At 41.0% G+C, this 16,731-nt stretch overlaps 1 protein-coding gene across 1 annotated transcript in view; it reads left to right on the forward strand.

Moving 5' to 3' along the window:
• Lmbrd1 (LMBR1 domain containing 1) overlaps window positions 1-16,731 on the forward strand; it is a 52,834-nt gene that overhangs the window by 10,783 nt on the left and 25,320 nt on the right. Inside the window, exons 3-7 of the mRNA XM_042668570.1 lie at window positions 592-652; window positions 5,507-5,604; window positions 8,400-8,467; window positions 11,620-11,708; window positions 15,025-15,098. Coding sequence (XP_042524504.1) covers window positions 592-652; window positions 5,507-5,604; window positions 8,400-8,467; window positions 11,620-11,708; window positions 15,025-15,098 — 390 coding nt within the window. The remainder of the gene's footprint in view (window positions 1-591; window positions 653-5,506; window positions 5,605-8,399; window positions 8,468-11,619; window positions 11,709-15,024; window positions 15,099-16,731) is intronic.

Below are 16,731 nucleotides of genomic sequence, written 5' to 3' on the forward strand. Positions count from 1 at the left end.
CAGGCTTATCACTGCCTTCTCTCGCCCTTGTCAGTGTCCATAGCCCTCTTCTGGCTCTCAAGTCCTTGCCGCACATGCCCTACCTTTCTTCTACCCCTTGTTCCCCCCGCCCCCCCTCTGCCCAGTATCTCTAGTGAATGTGTGTTTAGCTTCTTGCAGGGGAAGCGTTGTCCTCTTCCTTATGGTCTTCTTTCTTTTCTCTGAGAATATATTTTCTTCATTCAGGCTTCATTGTAGGTAATCTAGGAAATAATCTCACATCTTCAGTCTGAGTTCAGTGCTGCAACAGAGTCTCCCTGTATAGTATAGGCTGACTTCGAACTTGGAATCCTCCTATTTCAGCCTGCAGAGTGCTGGGGTTACAGGAGTATGCTATACCTGGTAGCCTTTTGACTTTGTGTTTACACAGAACCGTGCATTATTCCAGCATGCACACACTGAAATATATCTGTTGCCTTGTATAGCTCTCATATTTTTAATAAAAGGACCTTTTTTTGAGTTAATGATGGATTTTTGAGATGATAGCCTAGTCATTTATAAGAATTGGGGAAATGAGTGTAAAAATTAATATTTTTGTTCTTTCTGTCCTAGGACTGGGCGAATGCCAATGTCAGCAGACAGATTGAGGACACCGTGTTGTATGGTTACTATAGTAAGTATCTCTGTTTCATTTTCTACTTGGTCTCCTAATCAAACTGTAGACTAGAGCTAACTATAAACTTTTAATTTTGATCTAATATATGGAGTTACTATTGTCTGCATTTTTGTCTATTACCTACACTATTTTAACTCACTGTGCTTCATTTACATTCTTTCTTCTGTGTGTGTGTGTATGTGTGTGTGTGTGTGCTGGTACTGGGTCTTGAACTCAGGGCCTTGAACTCTTGTTTAGTTTGTTTTACTTGGCTGGTGTTTTACTTACTGCTTGAGCTACAGCTTCACGTCTAGCTTTTTGGATGTTATTTGGGGATAAGAAAAGTCTCTCAGATTTTTGCCTAGGCTGGCTTGAAACTGCAGTCCTAAAATCTGAGCCTCCTGAGAAGCTGGGATTACAGGTGTGAATTACCTGTGTCTGACTAGGTTCACTTCTTAACATTTCTTGATGGTTCAGTTGAGTTACTGTAAATCTTAACATCTCTTACTTGTTCTCTTGACTAATGTCTTCATTTCTAGAATGTTTTCATTTTGCTGTGCTAGTCCTGGGGCTTGAATTCAGGGCCTGAGCTCTTCAGCTCCAGGCTAATGGTCTACCACTTGAACCACAGCTCCACAGGCAAGAGTCTTACGGGCTTTTGTACCTGGCTTTGAACTGCAGTTCTCAAATCTCAGTCTCCTGAGTAGCTAGGATTACAGGTGTGAGAGCCCTGGCACTTGGGTAGAATGTTGTCTTGACAGCGGTTGAGGTGACCTTGGGGAGTTTTTCCACCTCTGACTTTACTCTGCATGGCCATTTTCATCCAGTGCTCATGGACGTGGCTTCCACCTCTGTCCCTTGCCCTCCTTTTCCCAGCAGAGGATGACCCCCTAAATGTTCTTTCTTTTGAATAACTATAAAACCTATGATTCTACAACAATGTAAAAATGCAGATTTAGGAAAGGGATGCTATTCTGTCATTAATAAATCAAGATGCCAGATAAGAAAGATTTCAGTAGGACATTAAAACAAATAATTTGAATATTGGTTTTGAGTGTCATTGGATTTCAGTTAGCTGTTGTCTGTCTAATCTTTGCCTTTTCTCTTTACTCAAAATGTATAGGAACTATGAAATTTGACTCCTTTGATGTAGCTTTTAGAATTTTATATAGAATTTAATGTTTCTGATTTCTACATTTAACATAAAACAGAATTTTTAGCTGTTGAAGTGGTTCTATGTTAAGTAGAATATTGCCTTTTCAGTATACATTTGTTGGAATGATATAAACTACTTCTTTGAAAACGTTTTTGATGAAAATGTTTTTGAGGGAGGAAGTTCTGTTACCTGAGTTATCACTGAAATGTAGTTTTCCTCTGTCCCTGGGGCCAGGTGATCAGCCACTTTATGGTAGTTCAGTCCCAGCCTAAGAGCCACGTCTTACCATGAACCACTCTTGCAATTGTGGCTGCCAGGCCTTGCAAACCAGAATTTCACTCCAGGAAGCCTTTTTCAGCTCAGTCATGGAGAGGAAAAACCCTGGAGAAAGGGATCTCAGGGTATATCTTCTTCATACCTCCCAAGGAAAGTGTGTGTCTTTGACTGTCCTTAACTATCACTTTAAATGGAAAGCAGTTAATCAATACAAACTGTAGGTGTCTTGGGGGTTAGGACTTACTTCTCTGAGGATCTTTCATTATGGTGAAAAATATAATTACCTGGAGAAACTGGGCTAAAAAAAACTTGGAAAAGCCAGATGATGAGTGTACTTCTTCATGCTCATGAAGTCAGAACAGATCTGAACTTGGATGATGGTGATGGTAATTCTCTGAAGTCAGGCCTTTCACCAGGACCCTGAAAGACTGTGCAGTTGCTAAAATAGTTGCCATCTCCAGGCCACTGTCTTCTGAGATGCTGGCTACGAATTGCCTGATGCATGTTTTTTGGGTCCTGAGAACTAAAATTCCAGAAACTGAAGCCCCAAAGTGCTCTTTTCATCCCTCACTTCTGTCAGGTTTTACAATGCATGCAATCTCTTCTAATGGAGCAACATTTTCATTATTTAATCCTGCCAGGGCCCTGGTTCAAGGCTTATTTTTCATGAACCTCATTTCCCACTTTCTTTTGTGTTTTTCACTTTTTACAGATGAAAGATTTGATCATCTTAAAACAGATCACTTTAATAAGGACCAACAGCTGGCCTCAAAGTACACTGTGTTCCCCCAGCTGGAGCCAAGCCATGTGACAGCTGTGGTTCTGGGCAATTTACCTTTGCTGTGGGGGTGGCTCAGCTTTGGTCCTGCAGGGCAGCCTCAGACTGGGTCCTATCATATACTCCTAGGAGATTTGGTCTCATTGGTTTGATAGGCTGCATGGTGTGAGAAAATACACCAGCACACACAAACTCAAGTACAGCAAAAGGGAGACATAATGGTTAATGGTGGTTTACCAGATGGGGTGTCTGGTGGGCAGAGATAGTCAGACAGGTGACAGCAAGCAATTTTTTTCTTTTTTTTTTTTTGGTCGGTCGTGGGGCTTGAACTCTGGGCTTGGGTGCTGTCCCTGCACTCTTCAGCTTAAGGCGAGCGCTCTACCACTTGAGCCACAGCACCACTTCCAGTTTTCTAGTGGTTTATTGTAGATAAGAGTCTCATGGACTTTCCTACCTGAGCTGGCTTTGAACCACGATCCTCAGATCTCAGCCTCCTGAGTAGCTAGGATTACAGGCATGAGCCACCGGCACCCGGCAAGCAATTTATTTCTTAATGCAAAAATCCCTCCCCTCTGTTCCAGAGGGAGTACTGTGAGGTGTACAATTTTCCCCAACTCCCCTAAGTTTCATTATATTCCTGAGTAACTCTAATGCACGTTCCTCTTAGAATGGGCTCTGCCTGTGTAGCCCCTTGGTTTGTTGTGCTGGGAAGCCCCTTGGTTTGTTGTGCTGGGAAGGCATGTAGGGCATGCACACCGTGCATCCTCCATCCTCACGTCCCATTTGTCTCAGGACCCTCCAGGTACATCGCCTCGTGACAAGACATGGAGTCATTGCATAAACAAGCAGCTTTCCACTTGGGCCGCATGCATTATCTCCGGAGTGGACCACCTCTGACTTTATTTCCCACAGTGGTCATCGATTCTGATTCTGATTGTAGCGCTGCCAGGCATGGGAACAAGTGGCCGAGGCTGGTGGCTTTCCATAAGGCTGATCCTAAACCTGGGCTCTGTAAAACTTACCCTGTTAGCGGAGTTCATGCTGTACTGGGTTCTACACAGTTTTAACTGAGCATTATTGCACCAACATGGTTTGGCAGTTGCTGTTTTAGAATACTAAGATGTAACAGTCAGATATTTAATCAGTGGTCATTGAGAGTAGATTACATACGTATTTCTTTCAAAGAGCTGTGAAGAAGGTTTTTCTGGGACTTATGGATTGTTTTGCTTTGTTTTGGTGCTTGTGCCAGCGCCAGGGATTGAACTCAGGGCCTCTGCACTGCTGCTCAGACTTCTTGCTCTTGGCTGACAATTTAGCACTTAAGCTCACTTCCAGTTCAGCAGCTGGTTAGTTGGAAATGGAGACTTGCAGACTATGCTGTCCAGGAGACCTCCAGAGTAGGATTTCGGATTTAAACTTGTGGCCCCTGGCATGGTAGGTTTTGTGTATTTTCTTTTTTAGCTGACAGTCTAGGTGATACCAGTAGATTTTCTATAGAAGAAAATTAGTCAAACCTTTCATACTTAAAGCTGACAGTTTCATATAGTACTAAGGTATGTGTGATTCACATGGTAGAATGCCTGCTGAGTACATTTCCAATAGTTGTATCTTACTCAATGAAAGTGTTCAGGAGTGTTACCTACCTTCAAATTCCTGATTGGAATTCATCCTTTTTTTTCATATTTTTAAATTATTGGTGTTGGGTATTGAACCAAGGACCTGGGGCTGGTTTTGTTTGTCAATAATAGGGCTTGTTCTTTGAGTCTCAGGATTATAGGAGGCTAAGATCTGAGAATCCAAGTACACTATGCCCAGCTTTTTACTACATGGCTGTCACCATGCCCAACTTTTATTACATGTGTGTCATCATGTCCAGCTTACTATTTGCCTGTCACCATGTCCAGCTTCTTACTACATATGCATCACTGTATCCATATTTACCTGTCACCATGTCCAACGTTTACTACATGTGTGTCACTGTGTCCAGCTTCTTAGTATGCCTGTCATCATGCCCAGCTTCTTACTATACATGTGTCACTGTGCCTTAGTTTCTTAGTAGTCTCTTTCTGAAAGCTAATATAAACATGCATTGTTTTTCCCTCCTTTTCCCCCCACTGGTTGCATATTTTATTCTCCATCTTGTTTTTCTCTGAATAACAATGTATCTTGGAGAATTTGATACACCAGTAAGGCAAAGTAAAGAGAATAGGATGCTTTCAGTGAAAGTAAAAGAGAAGATGTTAAGATACTGTATTTTTGGGATAATCTTTGCCACCTCTCTATTATGAACATTTTCATCCTTTCCATTTGCAAGTGTCATTATTTAAAGTAATGGTGATATTTTCTCTCATATGTGGAATACAAATCTAAAATACACCAAGCCATGATATATTATACAAGTCAGTAGACATTCACGCAGAGTGGGAGCAAAGGAGGATACTCTTAGGAGGGGAACAATGCTTATGTGCCTCTGGTCATATAAAATAATATTTATTAAAATGAACTCCAGGAAATGAAAACAAGGTTTTCTTTGTTGTTGTTTTGTTTTGTTTTCTTTTTGTCTTGTTTGTTTTTGGGAGGGTAAGGAGGCACAGAAATGGAGGGACAAAGGGTTACAAATGCAGCAGTGGTTCTTACTGGAGTACATTGTTTATTTCCACAGCTCTGTACTCTGTGATTCTGTTCTGTGTGTTCTTCTGGATTCCTTTTGTGTACTTCTACTATGAAGAGAAGGATGATGATGATGCTAGGAAATGCACTGTAAGTTTTCCCTAAAGTTGTTATCATTTTCATTAATTAAAAATGATGGCTTTTTCAAGAAATGACATGACCCCAGTGAGTCCAGTTAGATCAGGCTTTGTCTAATAGAAATAGATGTGAAATTTGAAACTTCCTCATGTTCAGCTTCAAGTAAAAAGAAACGGTTGAATGTAATTTTAACTATAAACCTTGTATTAAACATAACTGAAATATCATGAAATATTATAAATACAATATTAAATTTCTTTTTCACATTGTCTTTGGCATTTCCATGGTCTTTTACACTTACAGATTTGGAACCAACTAAATTTCAAATCCTTAGGTATATAAAGCTTGTGATTGTTCCATTATTATTGTTGTTTTGTATGTGCCAGTCCTGGGGTTTGAACTCAGGCCTCACATTCTTGCTTGGCTTCTTGGACCATGGCTAGTGTTCTACCACTTGAGCCACACCTCCACTTCTGGCTTTATGCTGGTTAATTGAGGTGTCTGGCTTCAAATCACATCCTGAGAACTTAGCCTCCTGAGTAGGTAGGGTTACAGGCCTGAGACATCAGCACTTGGATAATTCTTTTTTCTTTTTGTCTCATGGGACTTGAACTCTGGGCCTGAGTGCCGTCCCTTCAGCAAGGCAACTGCTCTACCACTTGAGCCACAGCACCACTTCCAGTTTTCTGAGTGGTTTATTAGAGATAAGAGTCTCACAGACTTTCCTGCCCTGGCTGGCTTTTTGAACCATGAATCTCAGTTCTCAGCCTCCTGAGTATCTAGGATTAGCAGCATGAGCCACTGGCACCCGGCTTAATTCATAAATTTTTTAATGGATTTATATTGAATATCAAATAGAACTACATTAACCATAGACAGAATATCAGATTCTTTACACTAACTGCCTGAGCTGACTTCTGACTTTGATCCTTCTGTCACTTGTCACCTGAGTAGCTGGGATTATAAACAACCACTACCAGGCCTGGTAGTTAACTAAAGTACTATTAAATATAATTGTGGAGAATTTTAAAAGGATATTGACTTTTTCTAGTCAAGTTGGTCCTCTCTAGATGGCCTGGATGGTTTAGAGACAGAAAATCTACTAATACATGGTAGCTAGCAGATCAAAGAAGAAAATAGCTTGTTGAAAGATATATATTAAAGCAATACTTAAAATTTTTTTCAGTGGGAAGGCAACATGATAGAAATAAATACCTTTGCTGGGCACGGTGGCTCACGCCTATAATCCTAGCTACTCAGGAGGTTGAGATCTGAGGATTGCGGTTCAAAGCCAGCATGGGCAGGAAAGTCCGTGAAACTCTTTATCTCCAATAAACCACCAGAAAACTGGAAGTGACGATGTGGTAGCATGCTAGTCTTGAGCTGAAGAGCTAATGGACAGTGCTCAGGCCCAGAGTTCAAGCCCCACGACTGACAAAAAAAAAAAAAGAAAAGAAAAAAAAGAAATATCTTTTTTTTAATTGAGTCACAAAAATTGGTTTTATGCCTTGTTTCTATTTTATTAAAATACAAAACAAAAAATGGATTCAAAACCTAGCATCATGCTTAATCTTAAGAGCTTTTTGCATTAGGATCAGGTGCATTTTAAGTAACTCCTAGATGACAATTGGCGTCTGGTGATAGGAAGTAATAACAGAGTCCAGATTATTATTTGCAGATACTAAGCCACTTCCTATTTGGAAGGTGAGGCCGCACATTTCTTAGAACCTCAGCGTGATTTATGTTGTCACTTCCCTTCCCTTGGCTGATCTCAGGATCCTCAGTTTTATCCCTAAGGACTCTTGCCTCCTTTGTGGATGAGGATTTACTACATTAAACGTGAGGCCAATGTCTACAGGGTACTTTGTTGGAGATCTTGTTGGTCTGAGAGGACAGATAATGTGATGTTGAGAGTTTTAAGTTCTTCTTGGAGAATATTAGCTTTTGGCCCCTCTTCAGAGTTTTCCATGTTTGTTAGTCCTCTGAATTCCATTATGGAATCCAACCATAGCCTACACATTCCTAAGGTTTTATTTCTATTCCTTGTTTAATCCTCTATGACCAGTGTGGCTTGAGGAAATGATTTCATCTCTAGGGCCTTAGTTTCCTTGTCTTTAAAGTGGGGATGAGAACAGCTGTCTGGGTTGTTGTGAGAAATAAGGGAGTCAAAGTGTCAGATTCTTCTAATAGTGCTTTGTACATGTACACACATATACACATACATAGCCAGGCATGGTAGTGCAGTCCTGTAATCTGACCACTCAGGAGTTGAGACAGGAGTATCACAGGTTTGAGGCTGGCCTGGGCTGCCCTCTCCCACTCCCCCCAAATTACACATATGTATCAAACTATGTAAGTATAGGTACACATATATAAACATAGTCTTGTAAAATACATGCGTTTGTTTATGCATATGTATTTATATGTAATATATATCTATCCTTTATATTTACCAGAACACATATCCTGACAGTATGTTTATTGCAGTTATAGCCCATTTTGATGAATTGGATTAGAAGTATTGTTTTTGATTGCTATATATTTATATGAATGCTTTATTAAATAGTTGGATAATACCCATTGGAGCTCACAAAGGTCTGACCCTAAAAATTTTAACTAATTTTTGCAGATTCTTAAAATTTTGTATGCCAGTTAGTTTTCTTTAAATCTTAAGGTTTCTTTACAATAGTTGAGCCTTTATACTGTTGATTTCAATGCACATTTGTCATGAATGCTGTCTTGTACTATTATAAGACTTGTGTGCAGTTAGGGATTGCTGAATGACCTGTTTTCCCATGGACATGTAGCAGGTTAAAGTGGCGCTGAAGTATACCTTGGGATTTGTTCTGATTTGCGGACTTCTTCTTCTAGTTGGGTAAGTCTTATTTTTTTTGACCTGATAATGGAAATAGAAGCATCTGAATAACAACAAAAGCCCCTCTGGGTTTCACACAAATATGAATGTTTCATATACGTGTGGGTAACATGCTGCCATCTCTTTAGGACTGGGAGTGTCATGGCTTGTCTGAATGGCAGTCCCCTCCTCCACCACAGCACTTACTGAAATGCTTCTCTAATGATGAGGCCTGGAGCATTGGGGGTGTTGGTAGTTTTCTCATCAGTATTTCAGGCTTGGTGTGTTTTTCAAGGTGGTCAGCCAGTCCTCTTGCAGCTCTTCAGTAACTGTGGTCAATAAAGATGTTTCAGCTAGTCAGGTGCCTCATGCCTGTAATCTCAGCTACTCAGGATCGAGGCGTCAAGTCACCCCAGGCAGGAAATTCCATGAGACTCTTATCTCCAATTAACTAGCCGAAAGCTGGAAGTAGAGCTGTGGTTAAAGTGGCAGAGCTCTTGTATTGAATGAAAAAGCTGAGGGATTCAAGCTCAGGCCCCAAGTTCAAGCCCCAGTACTGTCACGAAAATAAACTATGTAGGGCTGGGAAGGGGACTCAGTGGTAGAGCGCTTGCCTTGCATGCATGAGGCCCTGGCTTTGATTCCTCAGCACCACATAAACAAAAAAGAAAAAGAAAAAAGCCGGAAGTGGCACTGTGTTCAAGTGGTAGAGCGCTAGCCTTGAGCTGAAGAGCTAAGGGACAGCGTCCAGGCCCAGAGTTCAGGCCCCACGACCGGACCCAAAATAAATAAATAAATAAAATATGTAAATAAAACTTAACTTATATACATACAGGTAACCAGGTAGTTTGTTTATATACATACAGGTAACCAGGTAGTTTGTTTATATAAATACAGGTAACCAGGTAGTTTGTCGGTCCTGGTGTAGAGCCTGAGAAGCATTAAGATGTAAAAGGACACGGGCTGAGTCGCTCTCACAGTTGTGCAAGCTGCAAGTCTGTGATCAGGATGTTAGTAGGTGTGCTCTGTAGTGTGTGGGGGGTCTCTTCTTGGTCTGTGGTGGGGGTAGGGGTCTCTTCCTGGACTGTGTGGTGGTGGGGGTCTCTCTTCCTGGTCTTGTGGTGAGGAAGCATCTCTCTTCCTAGTCTTGTGAGTGGGATTTTTCTTCCTGTTCTGTAGTGGGGAGGAGTCTCTCCTCCTGGTCTGTGGTATGGGTAGGGTCTCTCTTCCTGTTCTTTGGTGGGGAAGGGGTCTCTCTTCCTGCTCTGTGGTGGGGAGGGGTCTCTTCCTGCTCTGTGGTGCGGAGGGGTCTCTCTTCCTGCTCTGTGGTGGGGAAGGGTCTCTTCCTTGTCTCTGGGGGCATCTGTCTTCCTGCTCTTTCTCCTGAGCTGCTATGAGAGTTCTCTGGAGTCTCTTCCTCCTCTTATAAGGTCTCTACCCCCCATTGGGCTGGGAAGGTGGCTCAGTGGTAGAGTGCTTGCCTTATATACATGAGGCCCTGGGTTCGATTCTTCAGTACCACATAAGCAGAAAAAAAAAGGCCGGAAGTGGCTCTGTGGCTCAAGTGGTAGAGCACTCGCCTTGAGCTGAAGAGCTGAGGGACAGTGCCCAGGCCCAGAGTTTAGGCCCCACGACCGGACCCAAAAAAAAAAGGTCTCTGTCCTGTGGACGCAGGCTCCCTATGCCTCCTCTAACATGAAGTAGGTTCCAGCAAGCCCTAAATCCAGGTGTGTGGGATTGGAGTAACACTTGAGCATAGGGTGTGGCTACAGTGCTAGGCCTGCCTGGCAAGCATGAGGCTCCGGTTCAAGCTGACTCGGTACTAGCAAAAACCAGATGAATCAGTAAAGAAGCAAAAACCCTTAGCATGACTTCATTAAATGCTCAGGAGACACAGGGCAATCAATAAAACACATTAACTGAGTGGCTGAAATCAGCCTGGAATATTTGATGCATGAGTAAGTGTGGTGTGAATTTAAACCTTCCTGTCCTTTCAAAACCAAAACAACCACCAAAGAAACCCAGTGTGCTGTTTGGAGTGTTCCGAGGGGCAGTGAGAAGATACCACACTAGCCATTGGTTAGCCATTGGTGCGCCAGGAGTCTTGGGTGTCATGCTTAAGATTTTCTGAAGTCCGGTGCCAGTGGCTTATGCCTGGAATCCTAGCTACTCAGGGGACTGAGATCTGAAGATCACAATTCAAAGTCTTCCCAGGCAGGAAAGTCCGTGAGTTACCTCCAATAAACTACTCACAAAAGGCTGGAACTAGTGTTGTGGATCAAGTGGTTGAGTGCTAGCCGTGAGCAGAAGGTGGTCATGGGCGATACCCAGGCCCTGACTTCAAGCCCCAGGACCAGAAAAAAAATTGTGGGTCATGTGCTAGTAAGCTATGGAAGCCAGTGATGATGTTTGCATCGTCTGGGTGTGAACACAGTAAAGTGTTACATATGGCTGCTTCAGAAGTTCCCCAAACCGAGTGTTGAAGTCGCTGAGGGTCTGTTGTTGATGTGATCATTGTATTTCGGGTGAGAGGTGTGAGTCAGAACAAGAGAAGTTTCAGTGAGCAGAAAGGAAGAGAGACCATCTAAAAGACAGGTAGAACCTGACCTGACAACAGATAAGAAGTGAAAGTCTCACTTTGAGCTCTGTTGAATTCATCACTCATTCCATGTCTGCTGGCCAGCATTAGCCGTTCTCTTTCCACAGAGATCATGTGTTGAGCTGAGTGAGATTGGGCGTGCTATGTTTTTATTGTTTTATTATCTGTAGGGGTGTGAGGAAAAGTGGTAATCTATGCTGCAGATTGGTACTTGTACCATGCCTTTAGAACTAAACTCTCTCTCTCTCTCTCTCTGTCTCTCTGCCTCTCTCTCTCTCTCTCTCTCTCTCTCTGTTTTCTTTTTGTGCTGATTCTGGGGCTTGAACTCAGGGCCTGGATGTTGTCCCTTAGTTTTTTTGCTCAAGGATGGCACTCTACAACTTCAGCCACAGATTCACTTCCAGCCTTTGTGCTGGTTAATTAAAGATAAGAGTGTTGTGAGCTTTTCTGCCCAGGGTGACTTCGAGCAGGACTTCAAGCCTCCTGAGTAGCTAGGATTACAGGTGTGAGCCACCGGCGCCCATCTGAGCTTTTTATTTTTAAAGCCACTAAACAGCTCTTTTCTCCTTTGCAGTGCTTTTGTCCCACTGTCGCTTCCCAGCAACAAGAACTCTACAGAGTGGGAGAAAGTGAAGTTCCTGTTCGAAGAACTTGGAAGTAGTCGTAAGTATTCTTTAAAGAAAAATCCACAGTACCTTTTCTAATTCTTTGGAGTTTACTTTGCTACGAGGTTGGTTATGTAGTTCTGGTTAAATTTGTGCTGGAGAAATCAGGAGCTCTGGGTTGTTAGGTCCACTCTGTCTAGCTATTATGAAGCTATTTTCTTGGCCTCTGCATAAAATTACCATGTTTCAAAAGAGATATTTCAGCCAGGTAATGATGGCTCAAGCCTAGCTATTCAGGATCTGAGGATTGTGGTTTGAAGCCAGCCCAGGCAGGAAGCCTGAGAATCTTTTTTCTTTCTTTCTTTTCTTTTTTTTTTGGTAGGTTGTGGGGCTTGAACTCTGGGCTTGGGCACTGACCCTGCACTCTTCAGCTCAAGGCCAGCACTCTACCACTTGAGCCACAGCCCCACTTTCAGGCCTGAGACTCTTATCTCCAATAACAACAAAAATCCATATGTGGAGCTGTGGCCCAAGTGATAGATCACCAACCTTCAACAAAGAGCTAGACAGAGAGCCTCAATCCTGAGTTAAAGCCCCAGTACTAGGACAAGTAAAAAAAAAAGAAAAAGGAAAAAAATATTTCAGTAGTAAAGATCCTTAGCATTTCCATGTGATTCACTGAGTTATTCTATAACATTATTCTAATATCTTAAGGAATGTACTGCATAAGTTGATTTTTACTCTTCATCATTCATTATCAAGAGAGCCCTATATTGTTGTTTGCAGTGCGGTAATTTTTTATGGAGGATTAAAAATACATGAATTGAAATGCTTTGTTTTAAATTTATTTCACCAAAGTATTTGGCATTGCATTTCCAGAATATCTCTTTAACCTGACCCAGGTGACCTAGATCTTTAAAGAAAAATTTTTAAAAAGGCAGGTTGGGTGAATAGAAGGTTAATCACTGAAAATAATCTTTGCCATTGAAATGAGATATCAAAAATGTAAAACATTGCTCAAAAATGTTTACATTTGACTTTGATTTTGTAAGACACCTACAATACTTATTTTTATAAGCATACACACTGAGAACTGTTATTGCTTTTGTGTTTATTCGTTCTAATTGGTCAGGTACATTCTTTGGCCATCAATTTTTGCTTTTTACTCAGGTAGGAAACATTAAGTACTGCCCTGGAATCGGCCCCTTGTTTTTCACTTAGGATTTCATTTTGCTAATTGTGGCCCATTAATATCTTGCTGATACCAGCAAGAGCAGAGCTGGCATCTTTTAGTGGATTGCCAAGATTTATGAACAAGGATCCTACTTTTGAGAAATAAATTGTTTCTTTTCTTTCCATTAATTGCTGGAGGGCTTTGAACATTGCTCTTCTCCTTGGATGTGATCTCACAAGTCAATGTGTTCTTTGAGGACAGGATAACTTGAACCAGTGACTAGCTAGGTAGCATTACTCTGAGTTTGGTACCCTCACTTTCTTTAGTTCCTTATTTTTTCAGATCCTATGCATACCATATTCTAGAGAACATTTATGCTATTGTATCTGCTGCTTTTAAAGGTTAAAAACAGTCGCCCAAGTGTTCTTAATTTGAAGTTTTATTTCCTTATCCCACTTTTCGACATTTCTTAGGCATCAAAGATATATACATTTTTTGAATAGACACTTTACATAGTAAAATGTATATCGCTTATGCAGGTGCGTACAAGGTTAGTTGATTGCAGTCAAGGTGTAGGACAGACATATCCATTGCTTCGGAAATGTCTGCAGTGTACCTGTCCAGTTAGTATCTCTGACAAGAGAAACTACTGTTTCAACTATCACTAATGCAAATTTGCAGTTCTGTTTTATATATACCTTTTCTCACTAAATAATGTTTTTAAATACTTGCAGCCAACTAATGTGCTTTGTGAATGTACCGTAACTTCTTTATCATTTCTTTATTCCATGGATAAACACTTCACATATGTGTTTGTGGGTATTAATACCCAGATCATAGTCCCTGCCTTACCAAAAGAGTATCTTCAGTCTTTTTTTTTGACTAATTAGTCACATTTTACCCAGATTGTTTGATCTTTTTGTTGTGTGCTAGTACTGAGTCTTACACTGTTGTACTCTCAGATGGTTTCTCTCTCATGTCTGGCACTCTTACACTTGAGCCATGCCTCTAGTCCATCATTTTACCGGTAAACTGGATATAGTGTCTCCAATTTCTGCCTGATCTGGCTTTGTACTGTGATTCTCAGATTGAAGCCTCCTGAGTAGCTAGGATTACAGGCATGAGCCACTGGTACCTAGCTCATGTTTCATTTTTGATAGAGGATCTTACTACAATAGCCAAGGATGCCTTTGGACTCTTGGTCTTCCTGTCTCTCAGAGTGCTGGGATTACAGGCATGTTCTTCCACACTCTACTAACATTACTTTTTTTTTTTTTTAAAGTATTACATTTAAAAAGACTTTCTATGTTTGCTTTTATTTTTCTCCCAAGTTGACAATCCTTGTGAGTTAAAAAGTGAAATAAGGGCTGGGAAGGTGGCTCAGTGGTGGAGTGCTTGCCTTGCATGCATGAGGCCCTGGTTGAGTTCTTCAGCACTACATAAGCAGAAAAAGCCGGAAGTGGTGCTGTGGCTCAAGTGGTAGAGTGCTAGCCTTGAGCTGAAGAGCTGAGAGACAGCGCCCAGGCCCAGAGTTCAGGCCTCACAACCAACAACAACAACAAAAAAAAAGTGAAATAAATGCTTAACATGTTTTAGGCTATATATTGCTCTATTACTTGAAGACTAAGGAAAATGAAACTGAGAAAGACCAAGATTGAGAGAAGGGCAGAAGTACAATCAGTGGCTCCCTGTGGACAGTTGTTGACCGGGCCTGTAGAGAGCATAAGAGTTGAAAGGAAGCAATTCTTAGATAATCTGAAGGCTCCTATACAAATCTGTTTTTGAAGGCCCTCTAAAAACTCTTCTACCCAGTCAACATTGCAGTGTTAAGGACATAGCTTGTTTCTTGTTTTATTCCTTCACAATGTGGAATGACTCTTCATTTCTTTGTTGTTGCGGTTGTTCTGGCATTTGGGCTTAAATTCAGAGCCTCTCTCGATCCTTTAGCTTTTTTGCTCATGGCTAGATGGCACCACTTCTGGTTTTTTTGGTGGTTAATTGGAGATGAATCTCGTGGACTTTTCCTGCCCTGAGCCTAGCTTCAGCCATGACCCTCCGATTCTGAGCCTTCTGAATATCTAGGATTTCAAGCATGAGCCACCAGCTCTGAGTAGGAGTCTTAATTTCTACACAGTACTTGATGAGTATCAGCACATGAATGTCGTATACGTATGTGTTTCACACTTTTCCTCCTTTGCAGATGGCCTGGCTGCATTGTCATTTTCCATTAGTTCTCTCACGCTAATTGGAATGTTGGCAGCTATAACGTACACAGTAAGTGTCCTGTGACCATTGCCTGATAATCAAAGCAATTCTTTTACCTTAGTAATCTCTTCAGCCTAGTTATGTTTTCATTTTTTCCACTCTCCCACTTTTTTATAACTGCAAGTTTGGTAATAAGCATTTAGTCATAAACATTTTATTTATGCTTATGAAACTTAGTATATAAAAACCAATTATATAACTTGGGAACCTTAAAAGTAGTTATAGACTCTACAGATGTATAAGTAACTAGAACTATCTACTCTTTAATTCAGTCTGTTACTAATACCAATATCTGCTATTAATTCAGTAGATAAACCTTATTTGGGACTATAGGATGTTTGTGGTTTTTTTTAATTAAAGTAGTTTTACAAAGGAGTTCAGTTCAACATATTAGTTTGTACATACAGTATATCTTGGTCAGAGTCACTCCCTCGTAGTCTCCCCATCTCCCAACCCCATCCCATCTCAGTTTACCTGGTTTCATTTTCACCTATGTACGTCGAATATTGTGGCTATTTGCCAACCTTTTTCTCTTCATTTGTCTACCCCTTCCTAATAACCCTCCCCTACAATGAATTCCTAGAATTCATTTTGATAAAGTGTGAGTTTATACCATACTTGTTAATACTTGTGTATATATGCAGACAACTATGTTTACATATATATTCATAATTTAGATCAAACTTAAATATGAGAGAAAACATGTACCCTTTGTCTCTCTGGGCCTGAATCACAACATGCTTTTTTCCAAGAAAATGACATCGTGTTCTTCCTGGTGGATTAGAAGAAGACCATGGTATATAACACACACACACGCACGCACGCACGCACGCACGCACGCACACACACACAAAATTGTATTTTCTTAATCCATTTGTCCATTGTAGGATAACTGAGCTACTTCCCTAATGTGACTATCGTGAATAGTGCAGCAATATCATTTGTAATCTGTGGGATAAATGCCCAGGAGTGGTGTGGCTGGATTTTAGGTTCTGTGTTCAGTTATTAAAGGTTCTCCAAAGCCTTCCTGAGAGCTGCACCAGCTTGCATTCCATCAACAGTGTCTTAGGGCTCCTTCTCCACATCCTGCTAGCACCTGTGTTTGTAGTCTTAGTGAGATGGATTCTCGGTGTTGTTTTGATTTACATTCCTGTTGCAGCCAGCTATGCTGAGGATGTCTTCATGTACTTATTGGCTTTTTTTTACTTCTTATTCTGAGAAGACTGTATTTAACTCTTTAGTCCATTTATTAATTGGGTTGATTCTTTGAGGGCTTAGTTTATTGAGCAAAACAAAAACAGTGCTGGAGGTATATCACAATCCCAGACTCAGACTTCACTACAGAGCTATAGTAATAAAAACAGCTTGATACTGACACAAGAACAGGGCTGAAGACCAATGGAACAGACTAGAAGACCCAAAATTAAACCCATATACTTACAACTATCTAATATTTGACAAAGGAAACAAAAATATATATTGAACAAAAACTTCAACGAACAATGGTAAGGAAAATTGTACATCCATATGTTGAAGACTGAAACTGGATTCCTCTCTGTCACCTTATACTAATATCAACTCAAAATGAGTCAAAGACCTCAGTGTCAAACCTCAAAGGCAGAAGGGGAAACATTACAGTATA

The sequence above is a fragment of the Dipodomys spectabilis genome, unplaced genomic scaffold (assembly GCF_019054845.1).
Source record: "Dipodomys spectabilis isolate Male_0828 unplaced genomic scaffold, ASM1905484v1 ptg000457l, whole genome shotgun sequence".
NCBI lineage: Eukaryota > Metazoa > Chordata > Mammalia > Rodentia > Heteromyidae > Dipodomys > Dipodomys spectabilis.